Source organism: Diceros bicornis, chromosome 8 (assembly GCF_020826845.1).
Source record: "Diceros bicornis minor isolate mBicDic1 chromosome 8, mDicBic1.mat.cur, whole genome shotgun sequence".
Lineage (NCBI taxonomy): Eukaryota > Metazoa > Chordata > Mammalia > Perissodactyla > Rhinocerotidae > Diceros > Diceros bicornis.
Window position 1 is genome coordinate 35,014,984 of NC_080747.1, and position 24,909 is coordinate 35,039,892.

The 24,909-nt window shown below is 38.3% G+C and overlaps 1 protein-coding gene across 3 annotated transcripts in view; it reads right to left on the reverse strand.

Annotated features, from left to right (window-relative positions):
- The window catches only part of ATP8A1 (ATPase phospholipid transporting 8A1), a 218,155-nt gene that overhangs the window by 95,229 nt on the left and 98,017 nt on the right, over positions 1 to 24,909 (reverse strand). For all 3 annotated transcript variants that reach the window (XM_058546980.1, XM_058546979.1, XM_058546981.1), the window contains 4 exons: positions 22,862 to 22,911; positions 18,616 to 18,685; positions 12,750 to 12,834; positions 10,210 to 10,349 (listed from right to left, as the gene is read on the reverse strand). In XM_058546980.1, coding sequence (XP_058402963.1) covers positions 10,210 to 10,349; positions 12,750 to 12,834; positions 18,616 to 18,685; positions 22,862 to 22,911 — 345 coding nt within the window. The remainder of the gene's footprint in view (positions 1 to 10,209; positions 10,350 to 12,749; positions 12,835 to 18,615; positions 18,686 to 22,861; positions 22,912 to 24,909) is intronic.

Sequence of the window (24,909 nt, forward strand, 5' to 3'; positions counted from 1 at the left end):
TCACTGAAAAATCAAGAAGTAATATTTATTCACCTAGTAAAGCCCTCAATAATCTTATTTTCTCTTTTAGATGTTCATAATGTATGCAGAGTTTTAAAAAAGGCATATAAATGTAAAATTTCTGCCCTAGTGAAGATAAAAAGCTTCACAGACAGTATTTAATAACTGTATGGTAAAATGAATTATGACAGATTTAGAAATTATGATTATAATTAGATTACACATGTATTATCCCAATACATGTGTTTTTTGCTCAATAACAGAACCTCAAAATGACCTATTTCCATATTAGCAAATATTCTGTCAGTGTTTAGATTATTTAGTATTTTCTAAAAAGTTTGTGATATGCTCCTAAACGAGAAAAAGTATAATAATCAAACATATCAATTTAAGCTTCAGATTATACCAGGGACTATTTGGCAGAAGTTTCTTTAAAGACAAATAAAGAAATAATACGGGTAAAGCAAAGTTTTACCACTGGAGTAAGTATGGGTAAATACTGGTAACATTTGGTAACCTTTACTTTAATCTGAAATAACATTGTGACTGGGAAGATTAAGAAATATTTTCTTAACAGAGAAAATGTACCAGACACTGCTAAGTGCTTTATTAATCTAGTTAATAGCTTCAAGAAGGTTTAATTAATTATCTAATGTCAAATAGAGGTACAGCTGAGCTACGCCAGTAAGAACAAAACAAGAATCAAAACAACCCAAAGGCAGTGAGTGGGGAGTAAAACTGAGATTAAATGAAAGTTAGAATTTTATTCAAATCATCAGGTTTTTAAACATCTGTCTCTGTTCTTCAGTCTTTAGTGAACCCATGAATGGGTTTCAGTTTCAGTTCTGAGCCACCTCTGCCAGGTGTACCTATTTCCCTGTTTCCACCTGCAGGCCCCAGATTCACCTTTTGAGACTGGCTTCTTTCCAAGCACACATGCATACCTGCATTCATCCACTCACAAATACACACTGAGCAGGTAGTTCTGGGCAAGACGGTGGATACAACAATGAGTTCCCGCCTTCCTGGAATTTATATTTCAGAACTCATCAGTAGAGACTCCTCTTTGGATTCCTCCCTGCCTTGTTTCCTGATTGTACTCCTTTCATTTTCCTGGTATCTGTTTCTCCCAGACCCTAGCTGCTTGGCTGTCATCAAGCCCCAAGTAATTAACCACAGGGCCAGGAATCTAGAGTGGTGGTTTTCAGAATCACCTGAAGGGCTTAACTGCACACAGATCAGCAGGCACTACACCCAGAATTTCTCACTGGGTAGATCTGAGGTGAGGCCTGGAAATGTGCAATGGTTACAACGCTGCTGATTTGAGGACCTAATATGAGAACTGTTTATCTAGAGCAAGGTTGACAAACTTTTTCTGTAAAGGGACAGATGGTAAATATTTTAGGGTTGGAGGGCCATAAATTCTCTGCTGCAAATACTCAGTTCTGTTGTTGTAGCATGAAAACAGCCAAAAGGGAGGAGCTGTGTTCCAAAAACACTTTATTTACAAAGATAGGCAGTGGGCAGATGTGGCCCTTGTGCTGGAGTTTGCAGACCCTTAAGGTAGAATACTTGTGAGCAGCCCATCTCTGCATGGGCTCCATCCTGACTGATTGCTCTGGATATTTCCTTCTCCAACTCCCACCCTTCTTTCTTAGCCTGGCCTTACATCCTCTGGTCCCAGTTCTCTCTCCTCTCCTGGCAATCTCAAACTACAGACAAAGCCGCTTAACTGTAATATAGATTACCATCAGAGATAAACAGTGCTCTCCCCAAATAATCACATTACTGTCTGTTATACACTATCTTAAAAGTAAATATATAATTTTCTGTGAGTACAAAGGATAAACAGAAAAAAGTTATCTTCTTCGTCTAGGTGGCTCAAAAAACCCATCCAACACCAGTTAACACTTGACCTTATATTCTAAAGGAAGAATTAAGAGTTAGCCAAGCAACTGAGAGTGGTGGGGAAGGATGAGGGAAGGAATTCCAAACAGAAGAAATCACATGTGCAAAGACAGAAGTATGCAGAAGCATATTGTGTTTGAGAAGTTGCCATTTGGTCAATATGGAAACAATAAATGAAGCGAGGTGTGGTGGTAATTTAAATAATACTAATTTAATAGGGTCATTCTGAGGATGTAATTAGGTTGGTCATCTCAAACTTGGAGTATTAAGTTAGGAAAAAGATGAGGTTGGAAAAGCTGGCAGGGAACAACAATTGAAGGGTCTGTGTGTTATGCTGAGGATTCCCAAGGCAAAGGGTACCTGGGGAAGAATTTTAGAAAGGGAAGGACAGGATCAGATTTATGTTTCAGAAAGTTCACTGGTGGCCGACTGGGGTGCATTACAAAGAATGGAGCCAGCGAGACCAGTTAAGATGCTATTGCAATCATCCTCTTCTTTAGCTTTAAAATATGGTAACCCTGGAATACAGATGTGCTGGTGGCTGTGGGATTCTCCGAGTCATTCTACAATGCTGATTCTCAAAGATCGCCAGAGTCCTCTCTCTCCTGCATTCCACTGGGCATCTTTCATTCACTCTTGCGCTTTTTCTTCTCAACATCTCTTAGCACACAACGATGGGGTTTTATTTAAAAGAAGAGAATCTCATACCTCTTTCCTTTCAGTTTAAGCTGGGCTATAGTACAATAAGACTAAGAGCATTAAATCATTGGAATGGCTCATTTGCCCGCTTCTGGAGAAACGCAACTGGTTAATTTTTCCAAGGCCAAGAAGTAAGTTTGAACTTGGTGCTTTTTGAACCACAGAAATCATATTTGAACTCTCACACAGCCAAAGCTTGCCAAATAAGGCCAGAATTCACATAACCAGCTGAAAAGAATCAGGATTTGAGAGGCAATTGGGTGTAGCCTGCAAAAACAACACATCCATCTTATCTGAGTGAGAAGACAGCAATACCCAGTGTGGAGAGTCTACCACGAAGTGCTCGTAATAAGGATCTATCACTCAGAAAGAAGCAGCACATGATTAGAGATCTAAGAAAATCTTAAGTATATTAAATAAGAAGAGTCTAAAGATGAGTTGATGGAAAATCATAAAAAACATATTTCCACTTTTATTTCTAAGCAGGGTACAATTACATTACACTGAGTACACAGAGGCTACATTTACTAGGTGGACGTCTCCTGAACACACCAATGCCTCCCAACCTCAAGCGCTGATCTAGTGATTACACAACTACACACTTGGTTACATTTTATTTTTTAAGTCTTCAACATTTTACATACATTCTTGCTTTCTTCTAAATCAAGATGGTGGAATAACATACCAATTATTAAGAGGGGATTTGGAATTAAGACAGAACTGGGATTTGAGTCCCTGTTTTTTTTGTGTCCTTCAGCAAGTAACTTAACCTAGGAATTTCTACATCAGCAAGATAAGGCTAATCATACAGATTTAATAGGGTTGTTCTGAGGATGAAATTAGATCAGTTATTTCAAACTTTTTTCTGAGTAGTATGTTAGGAAAAAACGTTGAGTACTTACCGATGACACAGCTATATATTTTGTTCTGTTAATATTAATAAACTGTGTACATTATAAAATGCAAAAACAGAAATTGTAAAAAAAACGATGAGGTAAAACGTAAGTAGAAACAAGTTATAATATTTTCTTGCTCAATGGATCATCACTCCAATGGATCATCTTGTGTACCCCACTTTAGAGGCCCTTGAACTACATAATCAGGGCATAGAGCAGAGGACTTAGAGTTTAGTAAATGCTCAAAAAGTGGCAGGTCTTATTAGTAGATGAGCTGACAGACTGCAAATGTTCTTAAGCAAACAGTACAACAGGAAACTACTAGAATTTTAAACCACGAAATCACCAGCACATCATGTAAATTTTCATCTAGTACATTTCATTTTTTAGTACAAATGAAAGCGATATTTGCAGCTACTAAGAATAGAAGTGGTAGTTTTATCTGAAAAAGCATTCCATTCTAATACAGAAGTTACTGCGAACTTGGCAGTCATAAACATTCAAGAAAAATTCTGTTTTCCATTAAGTTTTATATTTCGTTAGGAATCCTCTAAACCACTTACCACATGTTGCAAAGGGTGCTAAACTGTTGTATTTAGTCACACCGAATGTAATGGTTGATCTATATTATGCCACATCAAGGCAGTCTTTAAAAAATCCCTGAAATGTCAACCATGTTTTGGGGAGGAGTAAAGAAATAATGTAGAAAAAGATCAGTACACCTCACTGTCCTGTCTTAGCGCCTAATCTCAGTGCCCAGGGCACCAACATTCTCTGAAATGATATTTTCCAGTTCATAAGGTTACTGCCTATCTCCCACCACTAAAACAAAGGCAGGGATTTTTCTATCCCTTTCCTCTGCTGTGTCCCTGAGCCCAGAACACAGCCTGCCGTGTGCTGTGACATTTATTGTTGAATCTTTCCAACCATGTGATTCTCACATTCATATATGAAATAACCTGGAAGACATATTTTTAAAATGACTGAGTCTAGATTTCTAAAGAATGCATTCTTTAAAATTATTAGCTCTTTTTGTAACATATCCCTAAATTAATCCTTAGTGACAACACATTTGATACCAACATCCTCAACATATAGAAAGCATGAACTCTATTAGCAATAGAGGCCAGGATTTCATTAAGCAAGACCTACTAAATGAATTTAGCTTCTGAATAAATTATTTAACTGCATCATTCATTTATTCATCAAATATTTATTTGGCGATTAACATAGGCCAGACAGGCAGGCGCTGGAGATAAAAAGAGGAATACGATAAAAACAGTCCCTGCTCTCACGAAGCTACACTCTAGTGCAGGGTGCATATAATCATAAATTACAAAAAGTGTGTAAAAGACAACATTGCTATTCAATTCAAAGGAGAGCTAGATGATGCCAAATTACAGCTTTCTGATTACTCTTATGCTCAGAAATAATCCTCTCTGACCCATAATCCGTTAAAAAAAAACTTTAATGGATAAAAGTGCTGGATACATTTTCCTTTTCTAAAAACATATTTTGCAATCCATGCCTCATAACAAGAGAAAAAGACGAGTTTTATGACCAGGGAATTACTGCTCCAATCATTGCTCAATTTAGACAGGTATTATATCTGTTTCCTGTAATGCTCAAGATAAATAATTTGCTTTCATAAACATTACAAGTGATTAGTAGCGTAATGTATGCAATGCTGAAGATATATAATTGCATTGTTTGTTTGTTTGTTTGTTTTGTTTGTTTTGTGAGGAAGATCAGCCCTGAGCTAACATCCATGCTAATCCTCCTCTTTTTGCTGAGAAAGACCAGCTGTGAGCTAACATCTATTGCCAATCCTCCTCCTTTTTTTTTCTCCCAAAGCCCCAGTAGATAGTTGTATGTCATAGTTGCACATCCTTCTAGATGCTGTATGTGGGACGCCGCCTCAGCATGGCCGGAGAAGTGGTGCATCGGTGCGCGCCCGGGATCCGAACCCGGGCAGCCAGTAGCGGAGCGCGTACTTAACCACTAAGCCATGGGGCTGGCCCTATAATTGCATTTTTCTATTGAAGCAAATAAATATTTAAAAATTTCAAAAAACCATATTTACCATGAAGACACACCTTCATATTTCAACCAATGGTGTCATTATAAAATCTTCCCAGGTAAGTAAGATCAGAGCCCTCTGCACTATTAATTTTCAAAGGAAGTCAGCAGCATAGCATGAATATGAGCAAAAAAGTAATTTATGTGTCTTAGAAATACGTTAGAATAAATGTAAAGTGGCAAATCAGAGAAGAAGGTGAGAAATTTCAGAGAAACCACGGCTAATGAAGCATAAAGCTTCATGATTATTCTGTCACTTATTTGCAATTTTTCCTGACTAAATACAAATAAATGAATTCTTAATTTTAAAAATAATCTAATTTTTAAAAATATAAACCAACACTGTAAGTGGTTTCATAATCTAAAATTACAAGTCCAAATACATTGTCTTTCAAAGGAATGAGGTTAAAGAAGGTAAAACAGGTCGTGTGTCATCTGAAAGAATGAGAGAACTGTAAATTCTCTCCAGTGGTGATGAGGAGAGATGACGAGGCACTACTGTCCACAAAACCCCAAGTGATGGTACAATTCTCCTTCTCATACTGGGTCAAGGCACCTCAAGTGTCTGATACGATTCAAATAATCCCTTTTGCATTTTAACTATGTGAACCTTCTTATTCCTGAACAATTTTGCCTTCCTAGTAATAAATGTCACCTCTTGGCCTACATTTAGCAACAGAAAAAAGATGTTTCCGTAACATCGTGAAAAAACTCATAGCATGAGAATTTTCTTTTTTTTTACATCCTGAAAAGTTTACCATCTGAATGCAAGTGTTGGAGCCCAAAACGCACAACCTCGTAGCAGAGATGATGATGATATTTTATAGATGGATGTAAAAGTCCGACATCCTCTCATCTAACAATGACTAGCAATAGGGCTAACAAGATCTGGAGGACTTTTTCAAACCTCCTCTGTCCTGTCTCCTTTATTGTACCCTGGAGGGTGATGGGAATATATCCTAGTGCTCACTTGTGCTGGGGTAGGAAAGTAACAAAGCATGCACCAGGGGACAAATGTCATCCTCTTCTTGGGTGCTCTTGGCCTACTTGGATATTTTTACAGCTTATGCTAGGAGTTACAGCCACCAAAGGAAGAAGGCTTTAACTAAATTTCAAAACCTGAATTACTTAGTTGAACAAACATTGGAGGGAAAAGATAGAGAGCAGGGTGTAAAAGTACAACCTTAATCAGATTATAAAACTTTCACTTATTTTGTAACATATTAAAACTATTCTTGCTTTCAGGAAAAGCTCTGCAAATCTTTCAAATTTTGAATGTCTTTAATGTAACGTTAATGTGTCAATGGCATCTCCATCATTAACTCAAATATTTCAGAAACATCCTTGTATGACCACAATCATGTTCTGATCTTTTGTTGAAAAGTGAAGGAAGATGTTTATAGTAACTCTGAGAAGCACATTTTCTAAAAATTTCATGCACAGATGGACTATTATATGGTTTTCAAACTGTGCTCAGTGGAGCCCCAGCGTCATGCTCATGGACCACAGTGAGGGCAAGGTGGAGGCTGAGGGGAGAGCCAATCTGCAGCTTCTCTCCCCTGCCCACCCCCAAGCTTTAACCAGAGTAGTTTTACTTTTACCTGTTACATATATTATGATTCAGGCAATATTTTGTTTGGAAAACTGGGTTCTCCTCTTAAAAAAAAAAAGAGATTTGAAAACCACTCTCAGTTTAAAATTCATTATCTTTAATGCTAAGTTCAATATTATGGTCTACATAAAAAAATAGATTCTAATCACATAAAAAATAAATTACCTAATCAACATGTCTCATTTAAAATAGCCAAGTCAGAAGCCAAAATCGATGAACGCTATGACCACGAGAGCTAAATTGAAAGCCAGTGCAGCATCTCAGCAGAATCTGTGCTCTGACGTGTTGAAACTTGCCTCACCAGAGTGGTTTTAACCGTGGCAGTCATCCACAACTCCTACGGAACACTAACCCCAGCTGATCTGAACAAAGAATGGAAGCTCAGACCACAGAGAAGTGATATCATTCTAACTCTGGATATATTAAAAACCCTATAGAGACCCCACAGTGTCACTCTAAAAAAAAAAGGCCTCTACTCTCCTTTAACTGGTAAAATAATCCTCTGTGGCTCATTTCAAAAGTTACCACCTCTCTGAGATCTCCCTTTGGACCAAGTTTGTGAGTCACTCCTGTGAGTTCCTTCAGATTTCTGTAAGGAATTTGTTCAGACCATGACACTCGGAGGGCCACGGCCAAGTCTTCCTTATTTGCTTGTTCATTCCCAATAACTAGCATCTATTAACCACTTAATGAAAGCTAATTAAGTGAATAATTAAATGAAACTATGGTTTCAGGGGTAGGGATGGATATAGAAAACTAGTCCTAATTTGGAACAGTCTGGCTGAACAAGGGAACCAATCTCTTCCCTTGTTCTGAAAAAATCTAAGATTTTTCAGTAAATCTCAGCGAGACCATAGCTTACCACTAAGTAAAGAAGAATTAGCTAGAAATTCCATTTTCCATGTATTTTAGGTAAGAGGCAGTCATAAGGAAGGCTTCTGTATTTGTAAACTAAAAATATACACATACATATTACGGATTTCCCCAGGTAATGTAAATTTCACTGTGACTCATGATCGCCATCTGCTGGAAAAAGGTTGACATCTATTTCATTTAAAAGATGGAAGTCATAAGGCTTTTAATAACAGACAAACATACACAAAAACATACATACAACAATTGTTAAGCCTATAAAATCTAATCTATAAACTCTAGGACATTCAGAGTAAAAATGTTAGGTACATTAAACACTCAACTCCAGAATTTTCTATAGTATGTATGCTTCATGTAGAAACAAAATTTAATGTTTAGAATCCATTTTCCAATATTTTGTCACTTATTATACATTAATTCTATCTCATTACCATGAGAGAAAGGGCTACATTATATTCAGGCTGTGTAGAAAAGGAGACAGGAGAAAAAGAATCATTTTGAAACAGGGTAATTTTTTTTTACTTCTCAAACGAGTAAGAAAAGCGAAAGATTAAAAATCAATGCCGTTAGTGCTTTAAGACAACGTGTACCTTTAGTTGGAGAGATTGAAAGAGATTATGGGCATGGCCTCATAAATAAAATATTATCTCATCATATACTACCCCAAAGACATAATCATATACAAGTATGTTAGGAAAAAAAGAGAGAAATTCAATAAGCTGATTGATAACAAGCCCCCTGTTGGGTGCGCACATCTAAAATTGGGGGCGGGGTTATCAGGTTGGAAGGCACCATACATGCTATCACAAGTCTTCTAAGAAATCAGCAGGATACAAGAATAAGTTCAATTATAAGGGAGGTCTGAGAAACAAACCAGCTCCTAAAGTGATCTCCGTCTGTTGAGGAGACAGAAGAACAGTAGCTAGAGTCACATATGGCACCTGTATAACAGGGAAAACCACCCGCGGCTGGGGGATGAGATTCCCCAGTATTAAATGGAGGGGAGGGCACGTAGGGAGAGGAAGGGAGAAAAGTCCAGGGAGGCATCGGTGGTGCTGGCTACCTTTCAAGACAGGAGGTACATAGTTTGAGAGAGAGGAAGGAGGAAAAAATGCTGGCCTTTACTCACCTGAAGGCAAGATCAAGTAAACTGTGGCTAACAGGAAGCTTGATTCTATGCAGTACAAACATGAGTCTAGTTGAAGGAATTATGTAATTAGGAAGTTAGCTAACGGAAAGTTAAAGGTTAGAATGAAGATGCTTGAGCGGGCTAAGAGCATGAACTCTGGAGCCAGAGTGAGAATTCTGGCTAGCCCTCTTATGAGTTGTGTAATCTCAGCCAAATTACTTAACCTCTCTGTTGCCTTGATTTCTTCGTCTGTAAAACTGGGATAATTAACAGTACCGACCTCAAAGGGATGTTGTGAAGATGAAACAGGTTAATAGATTCAGGTGCCACAAACAGCAATCTGGCACACAGTAAGTACTACGTAAAAATGTTTGTTATTTTTAACTAACAAAGCAAGATTTCTTACTATTTACACAGCATCAATCATAGTGTATCCATCACTTTTTGGCTGAACAGCCTTGGTTTCTTTATCAGTAAAATGAGGATATTCACAGTCGTGACAGAAATGATGGATGTATATAAGTGAACAATGAGTGGCCGGCTATAAGCACTGGATTGTTTACTTATATATTCTTTATTATTAGTTACAGAGTCACACAAGTTGTATATTTATTATATTATTTTGTACTACATATTATACACCTTTATTAACTATTTGTACACATGCACATGTATGTAACTTGTGTGAGTGTGCATGTTTGTGGGTGTGGAGGGGGGCACGCACATCTGTGATGCAGAAGCAATGGAATACACTGGCAAGGAGATTGCTAGACTAGCCTAACTTTGATCCAAAATTGTAAAAAGAGTGAAGATCTATGCAAAGTAATTTCAGAGACTTTTCAGCAAAAACTTTAACTTTGGTACTAAGATTTGTCAATGTTTGGACCAGAGGAGATTCAACAGTAAGTGGTGTGTCAAGATATTTTGATTTTTATTTCATTGGTTCCTTGAGTCAAGACTGAGGTTTTCTGGAAACCAAATCTTCCATAGGAGCAGAAGAGTCTTCCACGTACCTTTTCAATTAACTCATAACTCTCTTCGAGTTTCAGCAGCCTGTTCTGCACAGATGTCGATGCACGCTGATAGACTGCTCGCCACTCCTGAAAGTCACTCTCTGAAATCTCAGCCACGGCAAAACATAAAGTTCTTAACCCTGAAAAAAGGTGGCATACACCCCCAACACCAAATAAGATTTAATTCAGAAGTCTGACACTTTCATTTTTATTTAACAAAGTCTCATTTTGAAAATACTGATTCGAGTCCAACATGCTGAAGTCTGATTCAAGTATGACAAAACCTTAGTGTAAAACGTATATTAATGTCCATCAATCTTTAAAACTGGCACCCTGCTTCTAATTCCCAGCTCTCAATCCATTCTCCATGCCTAGAGTGGCTTTTCTAAAATCCTAATCTTACCAGGTTATTCCTTTGCTTGAAATATTTCAATTGCTCCCCAGGACAAAGTTCAAACTCCAAAGTCTGGCTCATTCACTACACATCAATTGTCTTCAATCTCATTCTCTGCCATTCACTTCCTACATACCAGACTCTTTGCACATGCTGGTCACTTTTTCTCCATTCTGCCCTCTTCAACTCCCTCTGCTGTCTGCCTTGCATCTCCTTTAAGACTCAGTTCTTAAAATCATCTCTTTGCATCATCCCCCTCTCACTCAGACCCCATAGGCGTCTGAGTGAGAAATCCCCAAATACTCCTATGGCGTGAATGACAATGTTTCATATTGTTTTTCCTGAGGTTCTCCTACATTAACTTAAAGCTCCTGGAGGGCAGGGACTTGGAGTTCTTCATATCTGTAACTCCAGTACTGAGCACAGTGGCTGGCTCGTAACAGTGGCTTCACAGATCCTTACGATGGAAGAAAGAAAGGAACCCCAAAGGGGCCTATTGGGAGAGCCATCTTCCTTTTACTGGGATATATGGTTGTATTTATTACTGCTCTTCACCCCTGTAAATTTGTAGTATAAAGAGTCTAAAAAACTTGAGGGATAGAGACAAAGAAAGAATACCCATCAGAAACACCCTGGGAAAACAATCAAAGCCGATGTTTGAGGTGACCTACTCTTAGTGCTCGGTGCCTGTCAATTTTGTAACTCACTTGGAGGCTACTCTCAGCAGAAAAATAATTGATGGGTTAGAACAAGAAGAGGTAAAAGCATTTGTCAGCCACAACAAGTGCCATTAACTAGGTTCCTGAGAAGACAATGCCCTCATTCAAAGTTGTTTAACTCGCAGAACAACTAGGTGCCAGTGATCTCAAGCCAAATAAAATATGGCCGGGGAACATGTCAGAAACAAGAGGAACACAGACTCTATCTTTCAAGAAAGAAGTAGGGCTGTCCGTTGCCCAATCACTGAGAGTGGAACTTAAATCGGTGGAACCGTATTAGGATATGTTTTTCTCTCTTGGAAACTTGGCTGGAAACTTACTCTGGGGTAGCCATGGAGTACAAGCGTGTTCAGTCTAGGGCCAGCAAGAATGGGGCGAGGGTGGAGGCCAAGCCAGTTCGAATCTGTCTAGGAGCTGGAATATCTTTAACATCACAACCAGAGAAGAGAAAGATGTTCCCTTAATCCTCCTCAAAAAAAGAACCCACACTGTTTGCTGGGTAGGTTGTATCTCCCAAGCCTGTGCACCTTAAGGAATCTGAACTCTATGAACCTGTATCTCCAGGCTCTTCCATTTTTGGAGGAGAACTGGGAGAAGGTTCTTTATGTTCTTGCTTTTCAAAGCCTAGTGCTCTTTAAAACATTCTTATCTTTTCCCAGCTTGGATTAAGAGGAAAAAGCATTTGATCCGAGGTCAGACTTGGTGACACTGGCAACAGTTCCAGCTGAAGCCGACAAGAAGGAGAACGTGAGTGGGAGATTCAGATACAGCTCTGGCCACCTCTGTTAAGCTCAGATACAAGACTCTACAGATTCTTGTAGTAACTGACCCTAATGTATTAGGGTCTCACTTCCTTTTAGCTGCTCTAGATCATCTCCCTAGACCATGCACTGTTTTGTCGTACAGATCATGGATTTCAGTAGCACAGACAGACAGAACCGAGCTTGCCCAGCATGGGTTCTCAGGCCTCCCTCACAGCCTGGCACGTGGTAGGGGCTTAATAAAAAGTCTTCAGTTGAAACTGAATTGAATATTTTAATAGTTACATAGGTGTCTTTATTCTCCTCTTGCACAGTCAGATGAGAATACCCAGTTCTTTGACTCGTTTCTTTTCCTTCTGATTGAGATACAAAGCCAAGTATTTAAACTATAAATCAACATCCACTCTAAAAAGTGAACGGATTTATAGACTCCATACCCCCTAAAATGTGGGGACAAAGTCTCTCAAAATTTTAATAAGTACAGTTTTAGGAAAGCAAAATAAAAATACTGGGTGGGAACAGCATATAGCATAATCTAAACTATCCGACAATAATTATCTTACTTTAGGAATCTCTAAGTAAAATAATAACGATGATCCCGCAAAACACCAGTAGCATATCATTTCTTTTTATTTTAATCATGCTTTCTTGCCATATTACACTCACCTTCTGTAGCAAACTGCTCTAAATGTTTTAGGGTAATTTCTTTGTATTTTGAAGTCTCCGCCAGTCGATCATAAATTACAGTGTCCTAGAAAACAAAGAGAAGGTATAACACACTTAAACTAAGCATTCTGAGTTGAATTAGTTGATGTTGGCAACATGATTAGCCCCAAATCAGTATAAAAACAAGCCATCACTTTTAGCATTAGTTTTACAGCACAAAATATTTTTCCCTGATAACACTGTTTCCCTTATGACACTGAGAAATAAAGTTCTAGTTTTATGTTTTTATCTTTTTCCTTTGCGAATAAATCTGTAGTTACTCCAACATCCAAACTCTCACATTTTATCAGTACTTCCCTTACCTCCCACGTGCTGTCAGATCTCCCCCCGTCCCAGAAGGTTTTGTGGAACACCTCAGTGTTCATGGGTGCTACAAGGAAGAATGGTCCAGCACTCAAAAAGTCTGGGAAACGTTGCAACAAACGAAGCTCAAGAACTTGACCTGCTGCAACTTCTTAGAGCCTTTAAAACGCTAATGTGCATGGTGAGTCTCTAAGGGGGCAATACGGTAGGTGCCCCAAACTTATTCACCGTCAAACCTTTTAGGGATTATCACATCTTTATGGGACTGACGCTCACAAAAGAATAAACTCTGAGAAACACAGAACTAAATTCACTGAGCAGGCTGGTGGGTACAGTGGGAAGAACCTTGGACAAACGTAGCACTGCCTTATAGCTGAACATTTCTGATTGTGTCACTTTAGCTTTAAGACTCAATTTACTTAGTCTGTAAAATTCAATTACTGGATTATCTTTAAAGTCCTTTTCAGCTTTAACTTTATGCACCACTTAACGTTTCTCTAGTTTTTGCCCCTTTATAAACTGCCTATTTTTCTTTTAGTTATTCTTTGGCTTGGGTTTAACGTTTTAAGAAGTTTAGTATTTGGCCTTCGTGGTTTTATTAGACCAGGAAAAAATAAATCATTTACCTGCAATTACTTTCTCAGTGGTATTACCCATTTTGGGTTTCTAGTCTCAGGGCTGAGATTTGGAAGCAAACTAATGGAGTATGATTTAGAACCCTTGAGAGAAACAGAACTTAGTGACCTCAGAACAGATGGAATATTCCAGGCCCCAATTATGAATTTCTTTTCATTTTTCAGTGGCGGAACGGGAAGGGGGGCAAAGCAAAAGGAAATGATAATTTCCCCTCATGGCTCCTTTCTGAGAATGAAAGGTATAACTTACGAACTCTATTTTTTCCAGAGGCTAATGAAATTCTCAGTGAAATTAAAATAGGCCTTTTTAAAACTAAGAAAATCTTCTAAAAAATTAAAATCATGAGAACAAAAGGGATAAGTAATAAGTCTAAAGAGATTAAATTCTGCAACGTAGCCAAGCATTCTACTGAAAGAAACTGATGCTCAGAATAGGAGAATTTTCTACCTTTTTATAGTATTGAGGAAAGTAGGGTACAGAATGTGGCCTTTTGTATGCACCGTATAGTATGTTTTTAAATGATCACAATTGGCCATGCTTACATGTGAAAAATAAATACATACAGACACCTTTTCACCCAAAGTAACACTCATTTATTCAGAGGGCTACGTCAAGTATTTGGTACATTGTTAGGAACCAAAAAAGGTTTCTTCATAGGAACTAAAGCTTGTGTGTCTCCTAGGATCAGACTTGGAACCTACTGAGACTACTTTTACAGAAAATCCTAACTAGACTTACTTATCTGGTGCCCTAACCCTTGGCAAGGTAAAAGTGGAAAATCTTGGTGAGGGACTGCTCTGGAGTGGCATGGCACAGTCAGATTACAGTTATTTATGTAAAGAGCTTAGGGCTTCATGATGAATAATTCATCTTAGGTGAATTTTCATTTAAAAAGTTGTTTACCTATTCATCTTTTTTTTTTTTGCTGAGGAAGACTCACCCTGAGCTAACATCCACTGCCAATCTTCCTCCTCTTTTTGTATGTGAGCCACTGCCACAGCACAGCCACTGACAGACGAGTGGTGTAGGTCCGCGCCCAGGAACCAAACCTGGGCCGCTGAGGGGGAGCACACCAAACTTAACCACTAGGCCACTGGGGCTGGCCCTACCTATTCATCTTTTAGACTGAAGTTCCAATGCTGCTCTGTCCTCATCTACAGTGGCTTATACCTGGCATTGTTCAAAAAATAATGTGTTAAATGAATAAAACACTTAAGGTAGTCCTCAATCATTCTGAAATTTCACTTGTATGGAAGACCACATTAGACAATACTGCCAAAGAAAGAAAGACTGTACCACGAAATGCAAGAGTCAACAATAAGAAGGTAGCAAGTAGAAAAAAAGAGGTCTTACATAATTACTTCTTTAAGCATTGCGATTTAACTGAAGTTATCTAGATAACCTTGCTATGAATTAGCCAACTACCATCAAGGAATCTGATCTTGCTGTCAGGGTAAACCACACGGTGAGACTGACCTGCCAGGTCAAGCGTGGGTCCCTGTGAACTGGAATGTTTGCTAAAGACGTTAGCGACATCTATATTGAAACACAGACAAACGTTTTCTGTGTTTGTGTGTGCCATTCCGATTTATCTGTACTTTGCCTCTGACGTGGCGGTGAACTGCTAAAATTAACTAATTTCAGATGTGGCCTTTTTTTGCATATGGCACAAAATTTTATTTAGGGAGCCCTTAACTTGAAATTTTCAGTTACTTTAAGGTCCCTAAAGCATTAAGTGTATTAGTCAAATTTTTAATTTCGCCTCTGGTATACAAGTATTGGAATGGGATTTTTATTTTCTTAAACAAATTAAATTTTTACTTCTGTAAATATAACTTTTCCTAAACTGGGTACTATTGCAGACATAAATTGTGTATTGTATACTTTTTCCCTTTTTTCATTTAAAAATTAACAAAGCAAGACAACCTCATCGCAGAAAATCTAGAAAAAAGCAAGAAAATAAGTCATCCATAAATACACACACAGTCACCATCTCTGTACTTTATTTTAGAACTCTTCAGTACTATCTTCCAATTCACCAACCCTACCCCTACCCCTTCAATTCTGTCTAATCTAGAGTTTATTCCATTTACTGATGTTTTTCCTTAAATTTAATTATGATTTCTAATCTATCTTACCCATATCCCCATACTCCTCCTTCCCCCAATTTCTTTGTGATAAAAAATAATTGTGGTTTCTTTATCACGTTGAACACTAAACATCCTCTGTCAGACTGTTCTACACAAATGATGTCATCTGGAGTGAACTCATACTCCAGCTGTTTATGTGCTTGTTCTCTCTTCGGCTTGAGATTTCCTCATGTGTCTCTAAGTTTTACACTTGCTCTCTTCCTCTTTGCATGCATCAGAATCTAGAGGTTTTCTATACTCCCAGCAGAGGCTGGCATGAGCTTTCCTTAGCATCTTCTCATGATAGGAAGCTCACCACTGTCTTAGGCTTCAAAGAGGGGAGGCTGGCTCCCACCTGCATGTTACAGAAAGCACTATTTGCCCTCTTTGCCCCACAGAAACCAAACTCCAGCCACCGCTCCTTGATTCTAAACCCAGGGCCTGGGACTTCCACCCCACTCAGCCTGAGACTTCAGTACAATGTACCACTTTGATCTTCTACTCCTATTTTGGTTTTCAAAGATGTTTACCTTGTTTTTGAGCCTGGTTTTATCTTTCTGTTTTCTCTTTATCCTATATCCATCACTGCCATGATTTTAGAATAGAAGAGAGACATCAAAGTATGAACAGACTAGGCTGCCTTGACTGAAAAGTATTACTGATGACTTTTTAACTGACTTTTACTACTCAAGTATTCTGTTGCACTTGTCACTGTTGATTATTCACTCTGCCAAGGAATCAACAGACTCCTCAGACTCTTCTCCAAATTTCAATCTCCCTTCTTGGATCCTCTAATTTTCATCATTAGCCTCCCTCTCTTTTTATGTAAGATTTCCTTCATATGAGATCTGATCAATCCTTTGTTTTTAGTTAGTTAGGAGTTAATTCCTAAATCTGTATCAGCACCCCAGATTTCTTCCTCCATGAAATCAAGGTATCTCTGCCTTAGAGCCCAGATGTAGCTCCCAACCCTCTATTTGGTAATGTATCACTTAGTCTACTCAGCCAAGTAGAAATCTGATAATAATCCTTGATCATATCTTTTCCCTCATCACCCACATGTAATCAAATACTAAGGCCTAAATCTCTGTCCTCTCAATTCTCTCTGCAATTGTCTTGGTTCCAATCCTTATCAACTCTTACCTGGACTATAGTCAATAACCTCAACTGGCAATTCTGTATGCATCTCCTTTCTGCCTTAAATCATCTTTCTAAACGGCATCAGAATGATCCAGAAAAAAAGTACAAGTTCTTGAGCATGAAAAAAACCCATGACCTAACTCATGCCCACCTTTCCAGCCTTGCAGTCTGCTATTCCCTGCCAAACTACATTAGTTCTCAAATGTACCTTGCTGTTTTACATATTTATGCCTTTTTAGTATTTAGCCACATTTCACAGCCAATTTGGGAGTGGGGGGAAACAATGCAATAAGTTAACATATGCAAACCATCTCTGTGATTATTCAAAAGGAAGTCCAATGTTTTTATTTTGTATTCAATGGTTTAACTCCCCAAAGTTTCTAGGTAGAAGATTATTCAAAACTAAGAAAGGAAGGATGTGAGTTGGGTGTAAGTAAATTGGACACATATCAACCATTTAAAGAGGGAGGTCTTAAAGGCTCTCTTTATTCCCTATCACTGAATGTTATCTGTGGGATGTGGAAGATCTTTACAATATATGTTAAAATTGTAATCTAATCTTCTTTTTATATATATTTCCCTGACTAGTCTTAAGCTCCTGACAAGTCTTGGGTCTTATCTTCCTTTCTCCAAAATCCAATTCAAAGTCTGGCAGATAAAATGCACATAATGAATAAAAGTTAGATGTTTGAATCAACAACCAAATGAATTCCAAAACTAAACTCATGAGACATCACAAAATAATTCTATCAAAATGCTTTAAAACTAAGGCATTCAAAAATTACATTTTAATGCTTTAAAACCAAGAAATTGAAAAACATTCTCAGCAGCAATTAAGTAGTAAGCTTGGGCTTCTTAATAAGTTCTGTTTCCAAGTTCCACGTGATAAAGCAAGGTTGTTGATTATATTTAAAATCGGAAAGTTCTACGTGGTAAGTTACCTGACTAGTCCAAGTAGACTAGGTACCTGGAAAGGATAATTCAGAAGGAGAATACTAATTTTAAGAATAAAAAAAGGCCTTGTTCAGTAGATTTCTTATTTCTCCATGAGTGTAAACATATTTTAACTAGGAAAACTCAGAATGATATATTACTATTTCTGTCAATATACCACAACTAAGCAATAGTTAGAAATTCTTTTATAATTAAAACAATGCAAGACAAATAGTAATCACCACATGAAGACATTATAGCAGTAATTGTGATCCAATTTTTTCTTTCCATTTCTATGGTCTTTAAAACATTAGATTCAAACTGCTGTGGATCACTAAATTGTATTTCTAATACAATTTAAATATATTTTCTGTATTTAATTGTCTTCTAACATATTTATATCATATAAACCTCAAATATTATGTATCAAAAGTCAAATTATATAAATAACCTAGATCAAACCTTTTCAAAGCACCAAATTTCCCAGAAGGAACTCCAGATTTTACCAGAAGAGGCTGAACACTATTACTATAAAACACCAACCAAAGTGGATGTCAGCAACTTTGCGCTAAACATCTGTGTTACATTTCCATAGCAGAATGCTTAACATATACATTATAAACCTTCATAAATCAACACCGTAAAGGACAAAAATAAAAACTTACAGCTCCTTTGCAGTAAAGTCGTAACTTCCCGGATGGAGTGCGAACAATCACCGACATTCTTTTTCTATCGCTGAAAGAAAAGAGATTTTCCACAATGTGTCATCATACTGAGAATATGCATATATACGTTTGTCATGCCTCACATATTTTAATACTCATAGTGAAAAAATAAATTTGACCAAATTATGAACCCTATCCTTCCACATATACAAACCATCCCCTGGGTGTACAGCTGGGTACCTTTGAAAGTTACACCATGTTTTTCAAGGCACTAAGGTACCATCTGCTGCCCTAGAGGAATAATTTACAAAATGGCTCCCTAGAAACCTGCAGGAGTTAGTAACCATCAGGGTAGAGGAGAGTTCAGGTTCAATGTTTTCAGATTTAAAAAATGTTTAAACTGGTATCTTTTAAGATGAATTGTATGTCATAGTTTTTATTAAAAACAGAAATGATAATCAATTTTAAGTGCATGCTTAATCACACATAAAAGCAAATACTGGCACTTTAAAACTGACTTAAGCATTCACGACTATTGTTTTTCAATAATTACTGGCAAACCACTGGCATCACATAAAAAACCTAATATATATTACAAAGCTAAGCTAATGAGCACAAACATTTTAACATTGTGTTGGCAATGTAAACAGTTTAATAAAAACTGTTAGTCAAACATACATCTTTGAACACGTTAGCAAAGAGACAGGCAGTAACACTGAACAGAAGCAGCTGGCAGAGCACTGCAGAGCACAGGCTGCATTCGGAACCAAGTGTGTATAAGCATTCTCTCCAGAAAGGAGGGGCAAAAAAGGACTTCTCAAGTCTCTGTATCTATTTGTTTTATCTTACAATGTTCGGCTGCTAACACACTGAGAAGAGTCCAGTATAAGGTAGCAGTAAGATATGGTATCATAGCATATAGTCAGGAGTTTCTTTCAGAGGTATCTAGAAATTCTTAGTCCTCTCTTTCTCCATGTATAATATCCCCATCATACTAGAACCTCTGATCTTCATCCCGTGCTTTAGGAATGCATTAATTGCCCCCCGTCCCTTTGTAATGACATCTGTATTGACTCATGCCTCTCTTAATCCAGCTTTGAGGACATGATCCCAAATTTACTACCTTCCTTGCTCTTCTCTTCTCCTGGCAAAACTCCCAAATCCTGGGTGAATGGGAGCCCTTTCTGTGGTACATCGCAGTAAGTGGACATTGCTGGAGAAAAGTCACCCAGCCACACAGATCAGTAAATACATTACACCAGTGTCAACTGGGGGCTCCATACTGCCCTGCAACCCATTACATTTTTCTAACAAGCTTGCTCTCTCACTCTCTGCAGGACTATGAACACCTTCTCCATTCTCCAATGTGCCCTGTCACTCCAGACCCTTTGAATTTTTGCAATTCACCTTGACAGAAGCCTCAGGCAAGACATCTCTATTCTTTCTCCCATCATAACCTACACATTTATCCACTATGCACCATCCTCTCTGTCTCCTTTCTTCATACGATGCAGGAAACATCTCTATCAGAGACCTTCCTATCACACGTGCTGCGAAACTTGTCCCCACTTTCTTAGCCACCTCACTCCTAAAGTCATGCTGCTCTCCCCTGAATCTGCATCTTCTGTTTCTAGAATAGATCCTTCTTATCAGTATTTAAACATGTTCTAATTTCTCTCCTATGAAACTCATGCCAAACAACCTTCCTCCCATCGAGCCACATCCCCTTTTAACCCTTCCTCTTTCCCCTCACAGCTCACCTTCTCAAGACAATCACTGTGCACACCATCTCTACTTACCTCCCCTTCACCCCCCAGTCACTCCCATCTCGCTACTCTCCTCACCATTTCACTGAATGGCTAAATCCAATCAACACTTTTCAATCCTCCTCCTACCCAACCTTGCAGCACCTCCGACACAGATGACGACTCTCTCCTCGAAATCATCCTCTTCTCTTGGCTCTGTGCTATTATTCTCTCTCTATCCTCTACTTCTCTAACCACAAAGCAGTCTCTTTTGCTGATTCCTCTTTTTCTAACCAACCCTGTTGGTTAGAAAACCAACTGTTAGTTGGACTTACTCATAGCTCAATTCTTAGCCTTTCTTGTTTCCCGCACTCTATATTTTATCTCCAGGAGATCCAACTTATTTTCATGGCTTTAAATACCACTTACAGGCCAATGACTACCAAATCTACATTTCAGCCATAGGCTACTCTTTTATGTTCCAGGCCCTTATATCCAACTGCCTATCTCTGACACCTTTATTTGTATACCTGTAGGGCCTGGGCCTTGTTTGCTCAGCAAGAGCCCACAAGCCTATTGCAACCATGTGTCCTTCTGGCTTCCTTCTGGGCAGGACGCCCAACTGCTGGGATTTGTAACAATCAGAGCTGACCAGCCCAGATCTTACCTCACCTCACTCAAAGAACATCACGTCTTAAAGGCACACAGAGCCCCTCCACGTGAACTATGGTTCCTGGGAACGCTGGTCGTCCCATGGACAGCCCCTTGGCAAGAATATAGCCTTTGTGTCCCCTGCCTACATAAGTAGCCCCCTCCCTGCCCGTGGTTGCACGTTTCCGTCCAGCCAGCCGCCACTGGACCTCCCTCTAAGTAACTCCCAATAAACCTATATACCTCGTTCACCATCTCCAGGTCTTTTCTTTGGTCTCTCTGCAACCTATCCTGCACGGCACACCCAAGTGCGTGTGCGGCCAGACAATACCTCACAGGCATCTAAAACTGAATAATTAAAACATCTCATTCTCTGCATCTATTCCTATATCTGCCATCTGTGTAAACGGCACCTCTATCCACCCAGCTGTTCATGGCAGGGACTCTAACCCCTTCCTCTTTCCTCCTTCTACATCTAATCCAGCCCTAAGTCCCCCTGACATTCCTCCAAAAGGTATCTGGATTCTATCAACTTCACTTTATTTTCACTACCATCATCCTAGTCTAAACCACTTATGTCTTTCACAAAGACTACTTTAATAACACCATATTCACTTTTCTCACTTTCATCCTCAAGCCTACCCACATCAGAGCATTCTGAAAGAGCTTAAAGTCCTAATCTCGCTTTATTTTTCTTCATGGCATTATCACTGAGCATAGTGCTTCTAAGTGTGTTTTAATAAATAAACATATCCAAATGCTAATTGATATACTATTTATAATATAGTATAGATATAATACAAGTAGGCTTCAGAATAACAGTCACTTTGACATGATAAAAAAGATGGAGGATACACTTTGGGAATAGTCTCTTACAGTTAATCCACTAACTTCTTCTTATGCATTTTCCCTTGAGCCTTTCAGTGCATACAAGTAAAGAAAACAGTGTTTAAATAATAAATTTGACAGACTCCATTACTTTTGATATTAACCACTGGCATGTGGTTACTCTCAACCAAGACAGCCACCAAAGCTGGCACAGAAAAGGAAATGCCTTTTCTAGCCAACATACGGGCTTGCCTTATGCAGGAGAAAGTTCAAGAAAAAAGATGGATACTTATTTCCTTGAACATCAGCGTTACTTCCTGGCTGTGGCCTTGAAGACATTTTTAAGTGTCCTGTGAATGGTGATGCAATCTTTAAAGACCCTCCTGTCTGTAGCTAAGGCCTATCCGTCCCAAGAATGTAGGTGAGTTGGGAAACTACATAGTCATAGGGGAAATAAAAAGGCAAAAACTCATAGAGATATCACTGATTATAACAGAAGGCCTTTATTATTTGACTTTAAGAAATAAAGTAAGTAGGATAATCTCTTTGCTTTCTGTTCTTTCCTACTAGATGGTAACTGGTTTCGTATGTAACAAGGAGATAGATATGGCTTCCAAAATCTCCAAGACAATTAGATACAATGAGCACACAATTAGAATGGTGGGTTTCTGACTCTGATTCATCTAACTCCACATAAATCTTGGTCCCTCTAAGGATGACAATGTTTTCAGATCACTAGCCACAAGACTCCTGGTCCTACACCCCATAGCTGTGATGCAGACAGTGGTATTCACAAATATTTTTACACTGCCTCTAGGAGTCATGCCTTGCAACACTCTGAAGAAAGCTAGTTATGATTTATCAATAGCTATGACAATTAAAAACTGTACTGAAGATTTTAACACTTTAAATAAATTTAGTTAAATAAAAATAAAGCATACTTCCTAGTTATTTAAAAGGGAAAAAATAAAAATAAATAGAAATTTATCTCACACATACGAATCATAGAGCAGATGTTTTACCTGGTGAACTCCAGGACATTGAGCAATTCATACCTTTCTTCTTGCCCCAGCTATGAAGAAAAGGAAAACATGATTACCCAAAGTTGAAAGTATCTTTGGCCTCCTGGAAATAAACCTTAATCATGAAGTTTTAACGTAAAAATGTCAACACAAACAAACTGTTCTTTCTGAAATATATCATCTTTAATTGAACTTACTAACTTTCAGGTTAAGATGAAAGATTGAACATACACATTTTCTTCCCATCCTTCCCAAAGTCCTGCTAAAACTACATACAGTAAACACTTAAAAAGAAAGAAAGAAACTCGCAATAGCAGGAAAATAAGAGCGATAATAGCACCAAAAATTTGAAAGCTAGAAAACAGATCAGTGAGTGGTATCTTAGCAGATACAAGGTCAAACGCTACAGTAGCCATGCGAAAAGCTGAGAACCAACCCAATTTGTACCACATAATCCTTAAAAGGCTTAAGGAAGTGAAATATCAGATAGCTATAGAATTGTGAGGTAAAGGAGAGCCCTAAAATGGGGAGGACTGGGTAAAATCTCCTTGAAAAGCAGCTCTCAGCACTGGCCCTTCCTGCATACTGGCGGAAGAGCAGAGGTTTTGCTCTATAAAGGGGGAAATAGAGAATTTTTCATCTAGAAGTTGACTGGCATAGTTGAAGATATGCCTTGGCATCATATTCATACTAAATGCTTGGTCCCAATATTCCAATCCACTCAGCTTCCTACATTCTGGCAGCCAGACCTTTGTTGGCAGAAATTGGAAGGTTACTCTCTGGGGAATCCAACAAGCCCAAGAGAAGCCCTAAATGTACAGACCCCTCCCCTTCCCAAACTAATCCCACCAGACTACCCTACAGGGAAGTTCAGCGTTGACAAATACCCTCTTATGCTCAGAACTGCCACACCAGCTTTCGGGTCCCTCACTCTTAACCAGGAGTATACCAAAGACTGACAGACATCTAAGGACAGCCACTAACACGGAACACAGATACCCAAAACAAACAGGTAAAAGCAATTTGGAGGAAAGAGAATTCAAAAACAAAACCACGTTGGCCCATGGAGTTTCAGGTTCGGTTTCCTGATGGGCAAGAGGGGCAGGTGGGCAGGTCCTGGATGCCTCTTCTCTCAGTTTCAACACCAGATTGAAGCAGTTTGTCATATGCTTCACATGGGGTATTTTCTGTTCTATCATTGGAACTAGATTACTGTGGCTTCCTCATGGCACAAAACGTTTTGCACTTTTTGAAATACTGCTGTGTTAGCCAGTATATGCTTTTTAATGGGATCCATGAACAAAATGTTTGAAACAATAAGATTGCTTGTAATAGTTCTCAGGTTTTTGTGATGAATATTTACACTGTGTGCTGCTCTTTGGTGGTGTAGGAGGAGACTGGGCTTATTATTTTGGATATTGCACTTCTTGTCAAAGACCTGGTATAATCTAGTATACATCTCACCTGCAAGGGATGCAGTAATTAAGTGCTGTTCTTTTCTCCTAAGTGGAAAATGAGAAACTTTGGAAAAGAACATTTGAAAGTTGATGTTTAATTCTTGGTCAAGTATGTTTTTCCTAAAACAATAATCACTGCAAAAAGCAATTGCAGTGATAGTTTAAGACTATTTTATATTCTAGTAAAAACGATAGCTTAACTAAACTGTTAAAATCTTGTAAATTTTTTTTTCAATGAAAACTTCAAAAAACTATCATTTCTCTCAGAGAAGTAACATAAGTATGACATTCATGAAACAAGAACAGGATACTATTAAAAAAGAAATATTGAAGGAACAAAAAAAAGCTTCTGGAAAGCAAAAACATGATAGTAAAAATGAAAAAAAAATCAACAGAAGGCTAAGAAGATAAAGCTGAGGAAAACTTTCAAAAAGGAACAAAAAAGGCAAGGACATGAAAAGCAGGAGAGACAAGTTAAAAGATTAGTCCAAGAATTCTGAAAAGAGAGAGCAGAGCAAAAAGAAGGAAGAAAAATGGAATCATTCCAGAAAATTTTCCAGAATTGAAGGATATCAAATTCCACATGGAAAA